Here is a 19645-nt window from a genome sequence, read left to right as displayed (position 1 = left end):
TTTGTCCATTTTGTTTCTTATGTCTTTTTTTGGTATCTGTCTGGTTTTTTTTGTTAATTGTGTCACACATGCAGTATCCTATGCTCATGTCAACAAGCAAATAGTTGAATGAATTCAATTGTAATATAAAGATTTTAATTGGGCAGCATTTGAAAGATTTTTTCGCTCATTCAACGAAACTGGTGATGTAATAGATAATTTGAGAAAAATTATATTAGCCGCCATTTAAACTTGTTCATTTTCAATTTATCTCCCTTACTTTTCATTGTTTACTTCCTGCACATGTCAATAACTACACGTTTGTTTACATTTTTCTAGAAAACATTTAAACGTTGTTGTTTATCGCTCTGTTTACATGATATATATGAGAAGTTAGTATAAAATATGGTGCTTCATTCTGGATTATAAAACTTTTAATGTTCAGTGTCCAAACGTGTGCCAGTTACGTACATGGCTTACGTTGTTCCAGAAACATTCCAGCCATGTAAAGGTGCACGGAAAGAACTCCCACCAGGGCTGAAGGAACTTGCAACACTTAATGAAGTTCAAATAAGCAGGAATGTTAACTTCTTTGAGCGTAGGTTTACTGTTACATTTTTATTATTCTTTAATTATTACCCATGTTACCCGGTCTTTCCCTCCCCCATTAGTCGATTTCCGCTGACAAACTGAATATTTCGGCATAGTTCAAGGTTATTAACAAATTTATATAAACATGTATAGATTTTTATGAAACTTTCTCATCATCAATCCACTTCAATGACTACAAAGTCATATTGTATTTAAAGATAGCAAATGTTTGTATAAAACTTTTTTTCAATAAGAATGTGTCATAGGGTGAAACTTTGCATATTTAATTCTTATCTCAGATCTGTATTTAATTGCCCATTTTAATTTCCTATGGTCATGTGTATTAAGTATTTGTAGTTTTATTGTTTTCATGAACTTTAGCAGACTGTCTGATTGACCGTTAAATTTAATGTATGATGCAGCTGTGTTTTAACTGTAATCATTTCTAATTAGAAGCGTATAATTTATGTCTCTGTTTGTTTATATTCTGTCCCTATAGTTGTGTGGTCTGGGAATGAATGACGATTTTATGTGTGAGAAAGTCATGAAAGTAGCAAAGGCCTTTGCGATGATAAAAGTGAGTGAATGTAAAGTTTTGGGAGGATTGAAGTAAGTTAGTGTAAGAGAATGGACGTGTCTCTGGATTAACAATGTAAATTAATTGAACTGTATATTTTGAACCTGTGAATAATAAATTTGTATATATCTGAACACAGTGTTAAAAACCAGTGCCTTATAACAGCTCCGTGACATTATGGTGGCCAGCGGCGGGATTTATTGATTTATTGATTTATTGATTTATTGATTTATTTAATTTGGATTTATTTTGGATTTTAATTTAACATTTTGGACTTAACTTTTTCTCTTCAAAATGCTACCTAAAGGAGGAAAAGGAGTATATCGGAAGAGATTGCAACAATAACAATAAACTTGAAGCTAGCCTGCTTCTTTAGCGAAAGGGAAGGCAGAAGAAATATATGGCATGTGGATTATCCTATGTACATGTATGTGAAAATAGAACTTTCAGAAATTCGTCTATCGCGACGTCTGTTCTGAAGTATGTGGAATTTACTACTGAATAAGGAATTTCGGAAATTCGTCTGTCGCGACGTCTGTTCAGAATGAAGCTTATGTCAGATATTGTAAAGGGAAAAGGAAATGAATCCTGTTGTGGAAATACAAAATTCGGAAATTCGTCTGTCGCGACGTCTGTTCTGAATGGAGGTTATTTCAGATGATGGAAAAGTAAATGTGGAAATAGAAATGTTGGAAATTCGTCTGTTGCGACGTCTGTTCTCAATGATGTGAAAATTAGTACTGAATATTCTTGTCTCGCCAAGATTATGTCAGATGTTCTAATGAAAAATGGTATTACATGTTATTCAAATCCGAAGTTTTTGTGTCGCCAAAATCAGAAGATGACGAGTAAATGTGAAAAGGGTCTTAAATGTTAGTTGATATGGAATCAACAGTCAGTGTTTTGGAAAATAAGTGTGATTTTGTGTATAATGTTTATGTAGCTAGAAATTGTTTGTATCCGGGTATTATATGTCAGGATTAGATATTCTGTGTGATTTTTCATGCACGTCCATGTAGATTTAGGAAAATTTATTGTGTTAATGATAATGTTTGCCGTTTTAAAGTTGTTTGGCGTCATGGGGCTCCAAGACAGTTAAAAACTTTCGATCAAGCCTTTTGAAAGAAATATGTAAACTTAAAGAACAGCATACCATCCTGAGACTGAGGGCTTATTGGAACGTTTAACAGAACATTAATTGCAAAGTTATTAATGGATGTTAGTGGACACCAGCGTGATTGGGATACCTTTATTCCTTTTGTTTTGTTCGCTTACAGAACTTTGTTTCACGAAAGTATGCAAGAGGAGACTCCGTTTTTCGTAATAATTTGCCGTGATCCCGTACTATCAGTAGATGCAGTGATGTGTCCGCCTATTACAAACTGTACAGGTACATGTTAATCGTATAAAACAATTTGTTGATCCTGATGATAGGCCCATTACAGATGAAAGAGATATTGGTCAGAACATTGATCCGACAATAAAATGGTGAAAATTTTAGATATAATTTGATCGCGAAATGAGTCTAAGAGATTAGAGAACATTATTTTGACAGACCCAATTAAAGATTTTGCCATTATAAATGACTTTCATATGTTGAGAACAATGTATATAGAGACGTTGACTTTGTTTAAATATGTTAAAAAAAATAATAGTTAAAAAAAAATATATAATAATATTGTGTATGTATATACTTATACCATGTATGAATAAGAGTGTGTTTGTGTGTCGGGACGCCACAGTTAATTGGGGAGGTATGTCATAGGGTGAAACTTTGCATATTTAATTCTTATCTCAGATCTGTATTTAATTGCCCATTTTAATTTCCTGTGGTCATGTGTATTAAGTATTTGTAGTTTTATTGTTTTCATGAACTTTAGCAGACTGTCTGATTGACCGTTAAATTTAATGTATGATGCAGCTGTGTTTTAACTGTAATCATTTCTAATTAGAAGCGTATAATTTATGTCTCTGTTTGTTTATATTCTGTCCCTATAGTTGTGTGGTCTGGGAATGAATGACGATTTTATGTGTGAGAAAGTCATGAAAGTAGCAAAGGCCTTTGCGATGATAAAAGTGAGTGAATGTAAAGTTTTGGGAGGATTGAAGTAAGTTAGTGTAAGAGAATGGACGTGTCTCTGGATTAACAATGTAAATTAATTGAACTGTATATTTTGAACCTGTGAATAATAAATTTGTATATATCTGAACACAGTGTTAAAAACCAGTGCCTTATAACAGCTCCGTGACAAATGTTACTATAGTCGATCCTGATCCTAAGGTCATCAATTATATATGTTGACATTATTCTCGTCTTAAATATTGATACCAGTGTCTGATCCATGGGGTTCCGGGAGTTGGACCCCCTTTTTTTTGACGATCAATGCATTTGAATGGGGATATATAGTTGGACCCCCTTTTTGTCCTTGGTTGGGAACTCCCCCTTTTTAAAATGGCTGGATCTGCCCCTAGATACTATAGTTTCTTCGAATAATGTCACACTGTACTTGTGTTAATTTGTTTAGGTGCAGGATTGGGATTATTCAAGGCTCAGTGTGTTTGAATTTGTTTGTTAGCCTTTTGGTCATGAATGTTTGTCTCTAATATTTAATTAACTGTGCAGTTGTATTCAGATATCGCAGATCAAATTTATTCGTTCATTGTGTAATCATACGTTTTTAGATTGAGTTAAGTCTGCCAATTGATATTTTATCGTATGTTTTTCGATGTTGTGATGTTATGCTATTGTTTCAGAAAAAGGGAGAAGGTTTGGGCCCATTAAAACGTTTAATCCCGCTGCAAATGTTTGCACCTGTCCTAAGTCAGGAATCTGATGTACAGTAGTTGTCGTTTGTTTATGTTATATATACGTGTTTCTCGTTTCTCGTTTTGTTTATATAGATTAGACCGTTGGTTTTTCCGTTTGAATGGTTTTACACTAGTAATTTTGGGGCCCTTTATAGCTTGTTGTTCGGTGTGAGCCAAGGCTCCGTGTTGAAGGCCGTACTTTAACCTATAATGGTTTAATTTTTAAATTGTTATTTGGATGGAGAGTTGTCTCATTGGCACTCACACCACATCTTCCTATATCTAAGTCAGTGTATTTTGATATTGCTCTGAACTCTTTAAATATTCTCATATAACACGTATAAAATGTTCCGCTGTTCTCTCGTATGTTTCTTTCTTTACTGGTGTTAAAAAGGTTTGAAAATCTATTGGGATGTTTGTATATCCAGATTTTCTGACAGTATCTCATACAATTGACATTATTTATTAGGAAGTGTTCTGTGATTTCTTCTTCACCACATTCGCAGTATGCATTGCCTGCGGGATTTTCCTATATGATGTTGGTATATGTGATCTATTGTTTGTTGTTCTTAATTCTGACATGATTCTTCTTATAATTGGATTTGGATAATCAATAAGATGTTCCTTACCAGCAATATATGCTAATTCGTGTAGTCTCTAAGTTTAACTTCTATAGTCCATCCAGTTTGCCATAATTTTCTCACATCTGACATTGTTATAACGTTGTACTGGTCATTCAGATGTGATGTGCTGTGTATTTTGCTTACCGGACTGCTATCTCAATCCCGGCTACACCTAATATTGCCTAGAATCCAAGATACATGAAGGGTAATTTTTTTCCGACTCTCGGAAAGGTCACAATGATTTCTTTAATTCTTTCTTTAATTTTGGTGTTAGTGTCAATGTACATTGTAGTTAAAATTGAGAATGAAAATGGGGAATGTGTCAAAAGAGACAACAACCCAACCAAAGAGCAGACAATAGCCGAAGGCCACCAATGGGTCTTCAATACTCCCGCACTCGGAACCAGACTCAAGCTGGCAGCCACTTTTATCGGCCAATCAAGTTAGCAGCCACTTTTTTCCAGCAGCCAATTTTGACGATATGTCTAAAAACCCAAAAACCGCATGAGACTCAAACGTTCCAAAAATTGCTAAATCTTAGTTAAATAAAGTTTAACAGCGGAATTCGACAATTTCGCGGCTTGTACTGCTTCTAAAAGCATTTAATTACGTTTTGAATATGTATGTGAAGTTAGCTGCCGGTTTGTTATTAGATATTAGATATTCGATATTCAATATACAACCGGTTGCTAGCAGTCGGTTCAACATCAAATTTAGTTGAAAATCAAAAGTATGATTTCATAGTTAACAGGAGTGAAAAATTACGTCGCAAATAGTTTTATGACCCCTTCAAGCTGTCGTAAATTCTCGTTGTCCTCGAATATAAACCCTTATATAAGTTGCATATTTGTCTTTATGTAATACAGATTTTTATCAATAAAACGAGAGATTCAACAAAGATTTAATTCAACATATAATATATAAAACTAAAACTAAAGCCGGCAACTCTAAAAACATTCCAAAATATAAAAAGAAATATCTATGGAAAGCCAAAAATAGAATAAATATACTGTGAAAACCTACGGGAGACTGCTCAGGTGACAGTTATACCCCTTGTGTTTTAATACACAAAATGCAACGATATTATAGACTCTGTAGTATATAAAATTGGGTGTAGAGATTAACGTGACTATGAGAATCTTGGATTATGGGTATTGAAAATACATAAATGGGCAACTTTGAACCTCTGTGGTGGCCAGACGGGCCCGGATCCCAGAAAAATATTTAAGTGGGGAATAGCTTGGGTTAATACCTTTAAAATGAGCTAGGTCCGGTTCGGAACTTTGCCGTAGGGATATACCGAAGAGTACCGAATGTGTAGTTGATATGAAAAATACGTAAATGGGCAACTTTGAACCTCTGTGGTGGCCAGACGGGCCCGGATCCCAGAAAAATATTTAAGTGGGGAATAGCTTGGGTTAATACCTTTAAAATGAGCTAGGTCCGGTTCGGAACTTTGCCGTAGGGATATACCGAAGAGTACCGAATGTGTAGTTGATATGAAAAATACGTAAATGGGCAACTTTGAACCTCTGTGGTGGCCAGACGGGCCCGGATCCCAGAAAAATATTTAAGTGGGGAATAGCTTGGGTTAATACCTTTAAAATGAGCTAGGTCCGGTTCGGAACTTTGCCGTAGGGATATACCGAAGAGTACCGAATGTGTAGTTGATATGAAAAATACGTAAATGGGCAACTTTGAACCTCTGTGGTGGCCAGACGGGCCCGGATCCCAGAAAAATATTTAAGTGGGGAATAGCTTGGGTTAATACCTTTAAAATGAGCTAGGTCCGGTTCGGAACTTTGCCGTAGGGATATACCGAAGAGTACCGAATGTGTAGTTGATATGAAAAATACGTAAATGGGCAACTTTGAACCTCTGTGGTGGCCAGACGGGCCCGGATCCCAGAAAAATATTTAAGTGGGGAATAGCTTGGGTTAATACCTTTAAAATGAGCTAGGTCCGGTTCGGAACTTTGCCGTAGGGATATACCGAAGAGTACCGAATGTGTAGTTGATATGAAAAATACGTAAATGGGCAACTTTGAACCTCTGTGGTGGCCAGACGGGCCCGGATCCCAGAAAAATATTTAAGTGGGGAATAGCTTGGGTTAATACCTTTAAAATGAGCTAGGTCCGGTTCGGAACTTTGCCGTAGGGATATACCGAAGAGTACCGAATGTGTAGTTGATATGAAAAATACGTAAATGGGCAACTTTGAACCTCTGTGGTGGCCAGACGGGCCCGGATCCCAGAAAAATATTTAAGTGGGGAATAGCTTGGGTTAATACCTTTAAAATGAGCTAGGTCCGGTTCGGAACTTTGCCGTAGGGATATACCGAAGAGTACCGAATGTGTAGTTGATATGAAAAATACGTAAATGGGCAACTTTGAACCTCTGTGGTGGCCAGACGGGCCCGGATCCCAGAAAAATATTTAAGTGGGGAATAGCTTGGGTTAATACCTTTAAAATGAGCTAGGTCCGGTTCGGAACTTTGCCGTAGGGATATACCGAAGAGTACCGAATGTGTAGTTGATATGAAAAATACGTAAATGGGCAACTTTGAACCTCTGTGGTGGCCAGACGGGCCCGGATCCCAGAAAAATATTTAAGTGGGGAATAGCTTGGGTTAATACCTTTAAAATGAGCTAGGTCCGGTTCGGAACTTTGCCGTAGGGATATACCGAAGAGTACCGAATGTGTAGTTGATATGAAAAATACGTAAATGGGCAACTTTTAACCTCTGTGGTGGCCAGACGGGCCCGGATCCCAGAAAAATATTTAAGTGGGGAATAGCTTGGGTTAATACCTTTAAAATGAGCTAGGTCCGGTTCGGAACTTTGCCGTAGGGATATACCGAAGAGTACCGAATGTGTAGTTGATATGAAAAATACGTAAATGGGCAACTTTGAACCTCTGTGGTGGCCAGACGGGCCCGGATCCCAGAAAAATATTTAAGTGGGGAATAGCTTGGGTTAATACCTTTAAAATGAGCTAGGTCCGGTTCGGAACTTTGCCGTAGGGATATACCGAAGAGTACCGAATGTGTAGTTGATATGAAAAATACGTAAATGGGCAACTTTGAACCTCTGTGGTGGCCAGACGGGCCCGGATCCCAGAAAAATATTTAAGTGGGGAATAGCTTGGGTTAATACCTTTAAAATGAGCTAGGTCCGGTTCGGAACTTTGCCGTAGGGATATACCGAAGAGTACCGAATGTGTAGTTGATATGAAAAATACGTAAATGGGCAACTTTTAACCTCTGTGGTGGCCAGACGGGCCCGGATCCCAGAAAAATATTTAAGTGGGGAATAGCTTGGGTTAATACCTTTAAAATGAGCTAGGTCCGGTTCGGAACTTTGCCGTAGGGATATACCGAAGAGTACCGAATGTGTAGTTGATATGAAAAATACGTAAATGGGCAACTTTGAACCTCTGTGGTGGCCAGACGGGCCCGGATCCCAGAAAAATATTTAAGTGGGGAATAGCTTGGGTTAATACCTTTAAAATGAGCTAGGTCCGGTTCGGAACTTTGCCGTAGGGATATACCGAAGAGTACCGAATGTGTAGTTGATATGAAAAATACGTAAATGGGCAACTTTGAACCTCTGTGGTGGCCAGACGGGCCCGGATCCCAGAAAAATATTTAAGTGGGGAATAGCTTGGGTTAATACCTTTAAAATGAGCTAGGTCCGGTTCGGAACTTTGCCGTAGGGATATACCGAAGAGTACCGAATGTGTAGTTGATATGAAAAATACGTAAATGGGCAACTTTGAACCTCTGTGGTGGCCAGACGGGCCCGGATCCCAGAAAAATATTTAAGTGGGGAATAGCTTGGGTTAATACCTTTAAAATGAGCTAGGTCCGGTTCGGAACTTTGCCGTAGGGATATACCGAAGAGTACCGAATGTGTAGTTGATATGAAAAATACGTAAATGGGCAACTTTGAACCTCTGTGGTGGCCAGACGGGCCCGGATCCCAGAAAAATATTTAAGTGGGGAATAGCTTGGGTTAATACCTTTAAAATGAGCTAGGTCCGGTTCGGAACTTTGCCGTAGGGATATACCGAAGAGTACCGAATGTGTAGTTGATATGAAAAATACGTAAATGGGCAACTTTGAACCTCTGTGGTGGCCAGACGGGCCCGGATCCCAGAAAAATATTTAAGTGGGGAATAGCTTGGGTTAATACCTTTAAAATGAGCTAGGTCCGGTTCGGAACTTTGCCGTAGGGATATACCGAAGAGTACCGAATGTGTAGTTGATATGAAAAATACGTAAATGGGCAACTTTGAACCTCTGTGGTGGCCAGACGGGCCCGGATCCCAGAAAAATATTTAAGTGGGGAATAGCTTGGGTTAATACCTTTAAAATGAGCTAGGTCCGGTTCGGAACTTTGCCGTAGGGATATACCGAAGAGTACCGAATGTGTAGTTGATATGAAAAATACGTAAATGGGCAACTTTGAACCTCTGTGGTGGCCAGACGGGCCGGATCCCAGAAAAATATTTAAGTGGGGAATAGCTTGGGTTAATACCTTTAAAATGAGCTAGGTCCGGTTCGGAACTTTGCCGTAGGGATATACCGAAGAGTACCGAATGTGTAGTTGATATGAAAAATACGTAAATGGGCAACTTTTAACCTCTGTGGTGGCCAGACGGGCCCGGATCCCAGAAAAATATTTAAGTGGGGAATAGCTTGGGTTAATACCTTTAAAATGAGCTAGGTCCGGTTCGGAACTTTGCCGTAGGGATATACCGAAGAGTACCGAATGTGTAGTTGATATGAAAAATACGTAAATGGGCAACTTTGAACCTCTGTGGTGGCCAGACGGGCCCGGATCCCAGAAAAATATTTAAGTGGGGAATAGCTTGGGTTAATACCTTTAAAATGAGCTAGGTCCGGTTCGGAACTTTGCCGTAGGGATATACCGAAGAGTACCGAATGTGTAGTTGATATGAAAAATACGTAAATGGGCAACTTTGAACCTCTGTGGTGGCCAGACGGGCCCGGATCCCAGAAAAATATTTAAGTGGGGAATAGCTTGGGTTAATACCTTTAAAATGAGCTAGGTCCGGTTCGGAACTTTGCCGTAGGGATATACCGAAGAGTACCGAATGTGTAGTTGATATGAAAAATACGTAAATGGGCAACTTTGAACCTCTGTGGTGGCCAGACGGGCCCGGATCCCAGAAAAATATTTAAGTGGGGAATAGCTTGGGTTAATACCTTTAAAATGAGCTAGGTCCGGTTCGGAACTTTGCCGTAGGGATATACCGAAGAGTACCGAATGTGTAGTTGATATGAAAAATACGTAAATGGGCAACTTTTAACCTCTGTGGTGGCCAGACGGGCCCGGATCCCAGAAAAATATTTAAGTGGGGAATAGCTTGGGTTAATACCTTTAAAATGAGCTAGGTCCGGTTCGGAACTTTGCCGTAGGGATATACCGAAGAGTACCGAATGTGTAGTTGATATGAAAAATACGTAAATGGGCAACTTTGAACCTCTGTGGTGGCCAGACGGGCCCGGATCCCAGAAAAATATTTAAGTGGGGAATAGCTTGGGTTAATACCTTTAAAATGAGCTAGGTCCGGTTCGGAACTTTGCCGTAGGGATATACCGAAGAGTACCGAATGTGTAGTTGATATGAAAAATACGTAAATGGGCAACTTTGAACCTCTGTGGTGGCCAGACGGGCCCGGATCCCAGAAAAATATTTAAGTGGGGAATAGCTTGGGTTAATACCTTTAAAATGAGCTAGGTCCGGTTCGGAACTTTGCCGTAGGGATATACCGAAGAGTACCGAATGTGTAGTTGATATGAAAAATACGTAAATGGGCAACTTTGAACCTCTGTGGTGGCCAGACGGGCCCGGATCCCAGAAAAATATTTAAGTGGGGAATAGCTTGGGTTAATACCTTTAAAATGAGCTAGGTCCGGTTCGGAACTTTGCCGTAGGGATATACCGAAGAGTACCGAATGTGTAGTTGATATGAAAAATACGTAAATGGGCAACTTTGAACCTCTGTGGTGGCCAGACGGGCCCGGATCCCAGAAAAATATTTAAGTGGGGAATAGCTTGGGTTAATACCTTTAAAATGAGCTAGGTCCGGTTCGGAACTTTGCCGTAGGGATATACCGAAGAGTACCGAATGTGTAGTTGATATGAAAAATACGTAAATGGGCAACTTTGAACCTCTGTGGTGGCCAGACGGGCCCGGATCCCAGAAAAATATTTAAGTGGGGAATAGCTTGGGTTAATACCTTTAAAATGAGCTAGGTCCGGTTCGGAACTTTGCCGTAGGGATATACCGAAGAGTACCGAATGTGTAGTTGATATGAAAAATACGTAAATGGGCAACTTTGAACCTCTGTGGTGGCCAGACGGGCCCGGATCCCAGAAAAATATTTAAGTGGGGAATAGCTTGGGTTAATACCTTTAAAATGAGCTAGGTCCGGTTCGGAACTTTGCCGTAGGGATATACCGAAGAGTACCGAATGTGTAGTTGATATGAAAAATACGTAAATGGGCAACTTTGAACCTCTGTGGTGGCCAGACGGGCCCGGATCCCAGAAAAATATTTAAGTGGGGAATAGCTTGGGTTAATACCTTTAAAATGAGCTAGGTCCGGTTCGGAACTTTGCCGTAGGGATATACCGAAGAGTACCGAATGTGTAGTTGATATGAAAAATACGTAAATGGGCAACTTTGAACCTCTGTGGTGGCCAGACGGGCCCGGATCCCAGAAAAATATTTAAGTGGGGAATAGCTTGGGTTAATACCTTTAAAATGAGCTAGGTCCGGTTCGGAACTTTGCCGTAGGGATATACCGAAGAGTACCGAATGTGTAGTTGATATGAAAAATACGTAAATGGGCAACTTTTAACCTCTGTGGTGGCCAGACGGGCCCGGATCCCAGAAAAATATTTAAGTGGGGAATAGCTTGGGTTAATACCTTTAAAATGAGCTAGGTCCGGTTCGGAACTTTGCCGTAGGGATATACCGAAGAGTACCGAATGTGTAGTTGATATGAAAAATACGTAAATGGGCAACTTTGAACCTCTGTGGTGGCCAGACGGGCCCGGATCCCAGAAAAATATTTAAGTGGGGAATAGCTTGGGTTAATACCTTTAAAATGAGCTAGGTCCGGTTCGGAACTTTGCCGTAGGGATATACCGAAGAGTACCGAATGTGTAGTTGATATGAAAAATACGTAAATGGGCAACTTTGAACCTCTGTGGTGGCCAGACGGGCCCGGATCCCAGAAAAATATTTAAGTGGGGAATAGCTTGGGTCAATACCTACGAAGTGAGCAAGGTCCGGTTCGGAACTTTGCCGTAGGGATATGCCGAAAAGTACCGATTGTGTGGTTGAAATGAAAAGTACGTTAAAACACAACTTTGAATCCTTACGATGGCCGACCTGCCCGGATCCCAAAAAATTACTTAAGCAAGGAGTAGTCCAGGTCAATACCATTGAAATGAGCTAGGTTTGGTTCGGAACATTGCCGTATAAATGTGCCGAGAAGTACCGAATGTGTTGTTAATATGCTAAGTTTGCTGAGATGCTACTTTAAACTTCAGGGTTAATATTAAACGTTACAGTCTGACTGCTGTTAATTTACACTAAGTTCTGTAAGTTTATTGCATCAATACAGGATATAAAAAAATACCTAAAATGACAAAAATCCGAGTAAAACTGATGTCATACCTAGCTAATAAAACAGGGTCATATTTTCATAGAACCCTTTCAAGATAATTTACAATTGAATTTTTTTGTTGTTGTAAAGAATATTTAAGTGTATGTTGAGTTAAAGAAATAAACAAAGTTTTTAGAAAAATGATGCATTAGATTGGGTATGACAGCGAGTACTTTCCAGAATACCAAGTCAAAAAGGCACAATCATTTAAAAAAATACAATTCGAAACATTACGATATTTGCAGGAATATGTACAAGAGGAACTTTTCAAAAACCACCTTGAGCTGGGTAGACTAGTCACATTTTGCATGAAAATAATATAAAGGAAACAAATATTTTCCGGAGTAGGTACTCACCAGAAAATCATTCCCAACGTCTCATAAGGGCTAGTGATGCCCGACAAGTATAAGTTTACTTCTTAAAACGGGTACCCTCTTGGCAAAGGATTTTGGGTTAAAGGGATAAAGTAGAAAACCAAAGGAAGTGCTGGTAAAGCTTATTGATGTCAACGCATCATGTGTAAACCCGTACAGAAGTGTTTCCTAAAAATGAATTTATACTACAAGCAAAAAAAACGTGGAATACCTTAAACATCTAGATTAAGGAAATACGACTTCAACAAGACATAGCAAAGGAATCTGTTATGAAGGCGAAAGATGGTAGAAAATTACCACAGTGACCATTGAACCATTTTTAGGCAAGTCGAAGTGCTTTGCATACACTTGATTAGTAAAATGTCAGAAGCACACAAGTTAAGAAGGCATCGAATGTACAGTAGATGCTTCGAGTAGAGTTGGTAAAAACCAACCCCGTAACAGGTGAAAGTTGTTCCATTTTTTGGTCAACTGAAGTTATTTTTACTGAATCAACTAACTAAGACACTTAACTAACGTTCAAAGTTATGAAAGTATAGCATATTGCATGCGTGATTGAAGGGGGTGACCGTTAAGACATATTGTAGAATTACACCTTCATATGTATAAATTGTAACCCTAAAGGGTAAATCTTACATTCGCCTTTCAGTAAAACTAGCACAAAAGAACGCCATTATTAACGTTAGCTGTGTTATAAAGAGTACACATAAAGAGGTGAATCAGAAAAGTACACACAAAGTGCGCCAATATAAAAAAAACACGTGAAAATGAGTTGAACAATAAGGGTTTAGTTTCCCCCATGTGTTTGAAACACATTGACCAATTGTAAAGGCTAAATACTAGAACTAGCTTTTCTATCAACGTGTTTGGGTATGATGGTGTTGAAATAAACAACAACGATTGAAAAAATGAAGAACCCGAGAAAAATTTCAAAGAACATCGGAAAGGACAGAACCCACGCAGACATGTAACTAAACAACATTACTGATAGATAAAAAAAAAGTTTATCACATTTGTTCAGAGCCAAAGTGTCATCTACAATGTTAAAGTATTTTTATCGAAAGTGTAAGAAGCACTGTTTGAGAGAAGACATTTAAGACGAAAATTCATAGTACTAGTATTTTGATTAGAGGGCTGGAGTGAAAATCAAGATACCTGAAGAAGATACCTTTATAAGATATACTGTAAAAGTAAAATGCGATTTCCTTATGTTAATTATGGTGACGTTTAATGTTACTTATAACATATAGACACATGACAACCTGACAAGTCAAAAGCTCACACGAATGCTTACCAACAAAATACACCTTCAGGTTTTTTACTACCGCGTCAGGTATGATGGCGGAAATTCAAAATACAAAGAAACAAAAGTGTACCCAGGGGGTGACATGGTTATATATGTGTGGCTTGTAAGGAAGAGGAGATGAAGGACATTGCAGACTTGTACATGGATAAAAAGACCTGGTGATGACTGAAGAATATCCCCAATGTTTTAAAGCGAGTTCACGTTGTCACATGTACGATGATGAATTAGGGCAAGGCAAAGTGCGTGATCGCGACCACTTGATCGTAAGTATCGTGATGCAGCACAGATAATTAATGTAACTTAAACTTACTTACCTATGTTTCCATTATATTTCACAACTTAACAATGTATGACGCCCACTTGTTCGTAAAGGCATTGGGGTATACTGTGTTTTGAAGTGAACTGCATTCCAAATACCGATGAAGAGAACATTAGTCTTTCTAAGAAAGTTGATGGGTAAGACATTCTATTCATTGATTAGTGTATGTTTATGTTATTTTATATATCTAGCCATTTAAAGCTGAACCAGTGTAAGGTATTGAAGTCTTGTTTTAGGAGCATTATGAATGAATGATAAACAAAGTGTGTACCCTTACGATTTCATGAAGGGTCCTCATAAGAAGAAGAAAATACAACTACCATTTGCTGACCAGTTTTACAACCGACTTAACAATGAACACATTAGTGTGGCTGACTGTGCTCAAGCAAAACATGTGTTAACTAGATTTAATTGTCAAACATTACAAGACTACCGTGATGTGTACTGGAAAAGAGACGTTGTGTAATTGGATGATATATTTGAAAACTAGTGTCATTTGTTTAAAAGCTTACGGGCCTTGATGTATTTCATTATTACACACACCAGGGATAGCTTACGATTCGGCGTTAAATATCAGCAAAGTTAGATCATAATTGTTACACGACCCAGACATGTTACTTCTGTTTGAATAAGCAACACGAGAGGGGACTGTGCTCAAATAAGCCATGGACATTGGGTGGCCAACAACAAATACACGAGTGAATGCGACCCTCCACAACCTTCCTGTTAGATTTGAAATGTAATTCCAAATTGTTGGGTTACTTCATTAATTATTACTGAAGTTATTTATTTTATTTGTAATACTTGTAGATACGATTTGGGGTATTTGCGCATACATGTAACGTTGCGCTCTTATGAATTGTTATATTTCCCGTTTTTAAAGTTTTATGACGTTAGCCTTTTACGTACGTTACGTTGTCTAGTTTTTATTCATTACAAATTATTTGATTACGGAGACACATCGTTATTTATAGAGAGATCATAATCGGTAAGAAATAATTTATGTACATTTTTAAGAACAATATTTATTTAAAGAAAGAATATTAAGAATTGTAAAAGTATTTATAAAGTAATATTTATTTAAATTAACTTTTTACTTTAACAAGTTATTCATTAAGCGTGAAAGAAAGTGTTTCCTATTGTTTGTTTAGTATTATGATTTTAGTGTTTTAAGTTATATTTTTACTTACGATGTATGTTTATGTGTATTTGTATTCTATTGTAGAGAATCGGTTGATATAATATATGAGTATAAGAAGCCAAAATTAAGTGTAATTTTGAGGAATAAAAGATACATATTTATACCGCATACTTGAGTTATCGTCTTATTATAATTTGATGCCTGCCTGAATGATGTGATCCGCTACACTTCCCAATGACTTTTTTTGGAATACTTAACTAGTAGTACTAAGTATGAGTATGTGTTGGCCATGTCAGAACCGTAGCCAACAAGGGTTTTGAATTAGTGGACGACTTTGAAGTCATTGACATGTGGAAAGAGGAGGATGAGGTTGGGTACATAATTGAATGGGATTTGGTTACTCAGTCGACCTTTAAGATAAGCTTAACGATGTATAGTTTTCACATGAAAACAGAAATTAATAAGTTTCATAAGTTGGTACCGTATTCAAATCCGACAAAGGTGTACAGTATGTTCTTTATGATAGAAATTTGAAACAGAGTTATTCAAATGGGTTGGTATTAACAAAAGTGTATCATGTGTTAAAATTTAAACAATCATGTAGGCTTGAAATTTGCATTTACCTGAATATTCACCTTATAACCATAACTACCACTCGCACCCTGTCTGTAAAAAACCCATTTTTTTCAAACTGATGAACAAAGTTTGGAAATACCATGGTACACATACTCAAACGGATGAATATAAAATAAGTGACTACCGAAAAACAATCGTACACATGAAGAAAACCGAACTCAAATTTGACAAGCCTGTGTATTTTGGAGCATGCATCTTAGACATTTCAAAGATTTTAATGTACGACATTCATTATGAAACCTTCGGAAACAAAGTTCGACTATTATTTACCGACACTGATAATCTAGTCTATTAAATTCAAACTGACGACTTTCTAAAGACATGGTATCTCAAATTCAAACAAGTCTGACACACTTAACTATTGTACGAACACCCTATAGTTGAATTCCAAATAACGTCAGCAAATAGTGATTGATGTGTTTGAAGGTACGTTTGGTGGTCAAATGATTGCTGAGTTTGTAGGGCTTCGTGCAAGATGTTTTAATATCGAATGAAAGATGGTTAAAACACAAGGAAAGCTTAAGGAAAAACCAAACAGGTCAATCGACAGAATATTCCGTGTAACCATTACCAGCCGTGTTTTATGACCTACCAAAGTTGTCATAGAAAAATGAACGTCATTCGCAGTTACCTTGAAATCGTGATGACTTAAGAAACTAACACACAAGATGACACACGTTACATTTTAAAAGATGGAATCAGAACACTGGCACATGGACATTTTCAAATTGAAAACGAATACCTAAGAGACGTATGGTGATAGAAGTAACAATGCCTGGATTTATCAAACCTCTAAAACATATTGTTATATAAGGAACAACAACATTTATCATATGTTAAAATAATATGAATGATATTGAAAGATGATTGCAATTTCGCGCCCGTTTGGAGGCTCGAAAACTTCAAATAAGTGTTAAGTGTACACAACATTCTGCTTCCAAAAAAGCCACTCTCAATGGGAAATTGTAGAGAACAGTTAAAACTTTTCATATTTGAGAAGTTTGTTAATGCGGGTTACCCTGCTTTCCAAACCTTTTTATCCTACCGTTATGGAACATGTAACCCATTGGACGACAACTAGCAAATAAAGTTGAGAATGAAAATGGGGAATGTGTCAAAGAAACAACAACCCGACCATAAAACTTCCTTCCCTCCCTACTTAATGGTAAATTTCTTGAAATCAAGATCTGCTACAACACATGACAGACAATTTTGGATTCTATGGAAATTGAGAAATACCGGTACATTACAATCCCAGTGTAACCTATTGGAGACGAATATAAAACGACTAGAGAAAGATTTAATAACAACCATTAAAGAACTTGAGAAAAAGGTAGATGAGTTTAAGACCACTCTGCAACAAAAATTTAGGTAAATAAGATTAAAAACTTGACCCATAAAAACATTGATGCACTCTTGGAACGTCCATTGTCAATGGAAGCTTAAGAGCAAAACAAGGAAGATCGAGAGAGTCTGATGATCTGTGAATTATTGAAACATGCTGGTGTGAGATCAAAAACCCTAGGTGGTTCTTCACCTGGTAAAGATATAACCCAGATGTTTAAGCCTTCACCATATTGCTCGCATAGGGAAAGTAGCCTTTATGATCTTGTGCAAACTGCCAAAGCTTACGACTATACTTGCTAAAAGGTTTTTACTGCAAATCTGATTGTTAAATACAGGAATTAAAGGACTTAAAGTACATTTTCCATTGAATAAAGATCTATTTCAAACCACCCTTGGTTCGGTTTTTTTAAGTTAAGGTTCTTAAAAGGACCCTTTTACGTAGACTTCATTAAAATCCATGGTACGATTTTTACAGATGGCTTATCATTAAACATGTTAAAGAATTTCAAAATAAAAAATGGGGGTCACCTGGCAAATTTTTTCAAGGCATTTAAATGGGTAAAACCAGAGAATTCCGTAAATCTGACAAAAAATCCAAAACATGACAAGCCAGCTTCCTTAAACACGCTTTTCTTAAAAAGTACGTCAAACTGTATCGACTACTTTAAATTTACCCTGTTTTAATGGAAGAAGATTACCATAAAAGTTCCGTACACGTTGTGTTCGTGTTTAGTTTAACTGTCATTAAAAGGAGTCATCCTAATGGATCTATGTTTGGAGGTGTTATACTGATGAACGAGATTATTCAACACATCGATGTTAGTACGCGTAGAATAAGCCAAAAGTATTTAAAAAAGATAATTTTCATTGTTCTCATCCAACATTCAAAGAAACTTGTTTTTTCTTCATTCTCGGTAGAGTACAGTTCAATGTTGTGTTTCTGACGAAACTCTTCAGCCTCTTTGCTGCAAAGTTCAGCACCTTTATCTGTTCATAGCTTTGGAACAACCCATGATGGTGAGATGAACGTTTGTAATGCAAATTTGACCGTGACACATTTCTTGTTATGAGGGACCAATGCTTCCCCTAAAAATTCTGTCCTTACCAACATCACATTAAGTACTTCACGGGATATCACTACGGAAAATTTTCTATCAAAACCCATCCCAATATCTAGGTATTGACACGGTCTATTACCTGCTTAAATATTTTTTTCTGGGATCCGTGCCTGTCTGGCCACCACAGAGGTTTACAGTTGCCCATATTAAGCGTATTTTGAATTATAGTTTTAATGAAAGGGTGTTTTTATAATGGCCTTGTTATATGTCCAAGGTCTGTATTAATGGTCGAGGATGTCTATAATGGCCCGAGGCATAATTACTACACATTCGGTACTTCTCGGTATATCTCTACGGCAAAGTTCCGAACAGGACATACCTCATTTCAAAGGTCTTGACCCAGGCTATTCCCCACTTAAATATTTTTCTTGGATCCGGGCCCGTCTAGCCACCACAGAGGTTCAAGTCGCCCATTTACGTTGCCCTTATGGCAAATTTTCATTATTAATCCCACACTCGGTACATTTCGGAATATCCCTACGGCAAAGTTCCGAACCGGACCTAGCTCATTTTAAAGGTCTTGACCCAGGCTATTCCCCACTTAAATATTTTTCTGGGATCCGGGCCCGTCTAGCCACCACAGAGGTTCAAGTCGCCCATTTACGTTGTTTCCATACCAAACACACATTCGGTACTTTTCGGCATATACCTACGGCAAAGTTCCGAACTGGAACTAGCTCATTTCAAACGTCTTGACCCAGGCTATACCCCATTTAAATATTTTTTTGGGATCCGGGCCCGTCTAGCCACCACAGAGGTTCAAAATCACCTATTTACGTATTTTCCATACCAGACACACATTGGGTACTTTTAGGCATATACCTGCGGCAAAGTTCCGAACTGGACCTAGCTCATTTCAAAGGTATTGACCCAGGCTATTCCCCACTTTAATATTTTTCTGGGATCCGGGCCCGTCTGGCCACCACAGAGATTCAAAGTTGCCCATTTACGTATTTTCCATATCAACCACACATTCGGTACTTTTCGGCATATCCCTACGGCAAAGTTCCGAACGGGACCTAGCTCATTTCAAAAGTATTGACCCAAGCTATTCCCCACTTAAATATTTGTCTGGGATCCGGGCCCGTCTGGCCACCACAGAGATTCAAAGTTGCCCATCTA

The 19645-nt window shown here is 38.0% G+C and overlaps 1 protein-coding gene and 1 long non-coding RNA gene across 3 annotated transcripts in view; both read left to right on the top strand.

Annotated features, from left to right (window-relative positions):
• Positions 1-287: 287 nt before the first annotated feature.
• Positions 288-19645, top strand: part of LOC134723280 (phospholipid scramblase 1-like) — a 40343-nt gene continuing 20985 nt past the window's right edge. The window contains exon 1 of one of the 2 annotated variants that reach the window (XM_063586900.1): positions 288-577. In XM_063586900.1, coding sequence (XP_063442970.1) covers positions 451-577 — 127 coding nt within the window. In that variant the 5' untranslated portion in view covers positions 288-450. The remainder of the gene's footprint in view (positions 578-19645) is intronic. The other variant, XM_063586902.1, reaches the window with a different exon arrangement.
• LOC134723279 (uncharacterized) lies at positions 15233-15590 on the top strand. Its single transcript, XR_010108036.1, has 2 exons — positions 15233-15269; positions 15507-15590. It is a non-coding gene; the product is annotated as an uncharacterized LOC134723279 (long non-coding RNA).

This window comes from Mytilus trossulus, chromosome 6, assembly GCF_036588685.1.
Source record: "Mytilus trossulus isolate FHL-02 chromosome 6, PNRI_Mtr1.1.1.hap1, whole genome shotgun sequence".
Taxonomy (NCBI): Eukaryota; Metazoa; Mollusca; class Bivalvia; order Mytilida; family Mytilidae; genus Mytilus; species Mytilus trossulus.
This window is presented reverse-complemented; position numbering and strand designations above follow the sequence as displayed.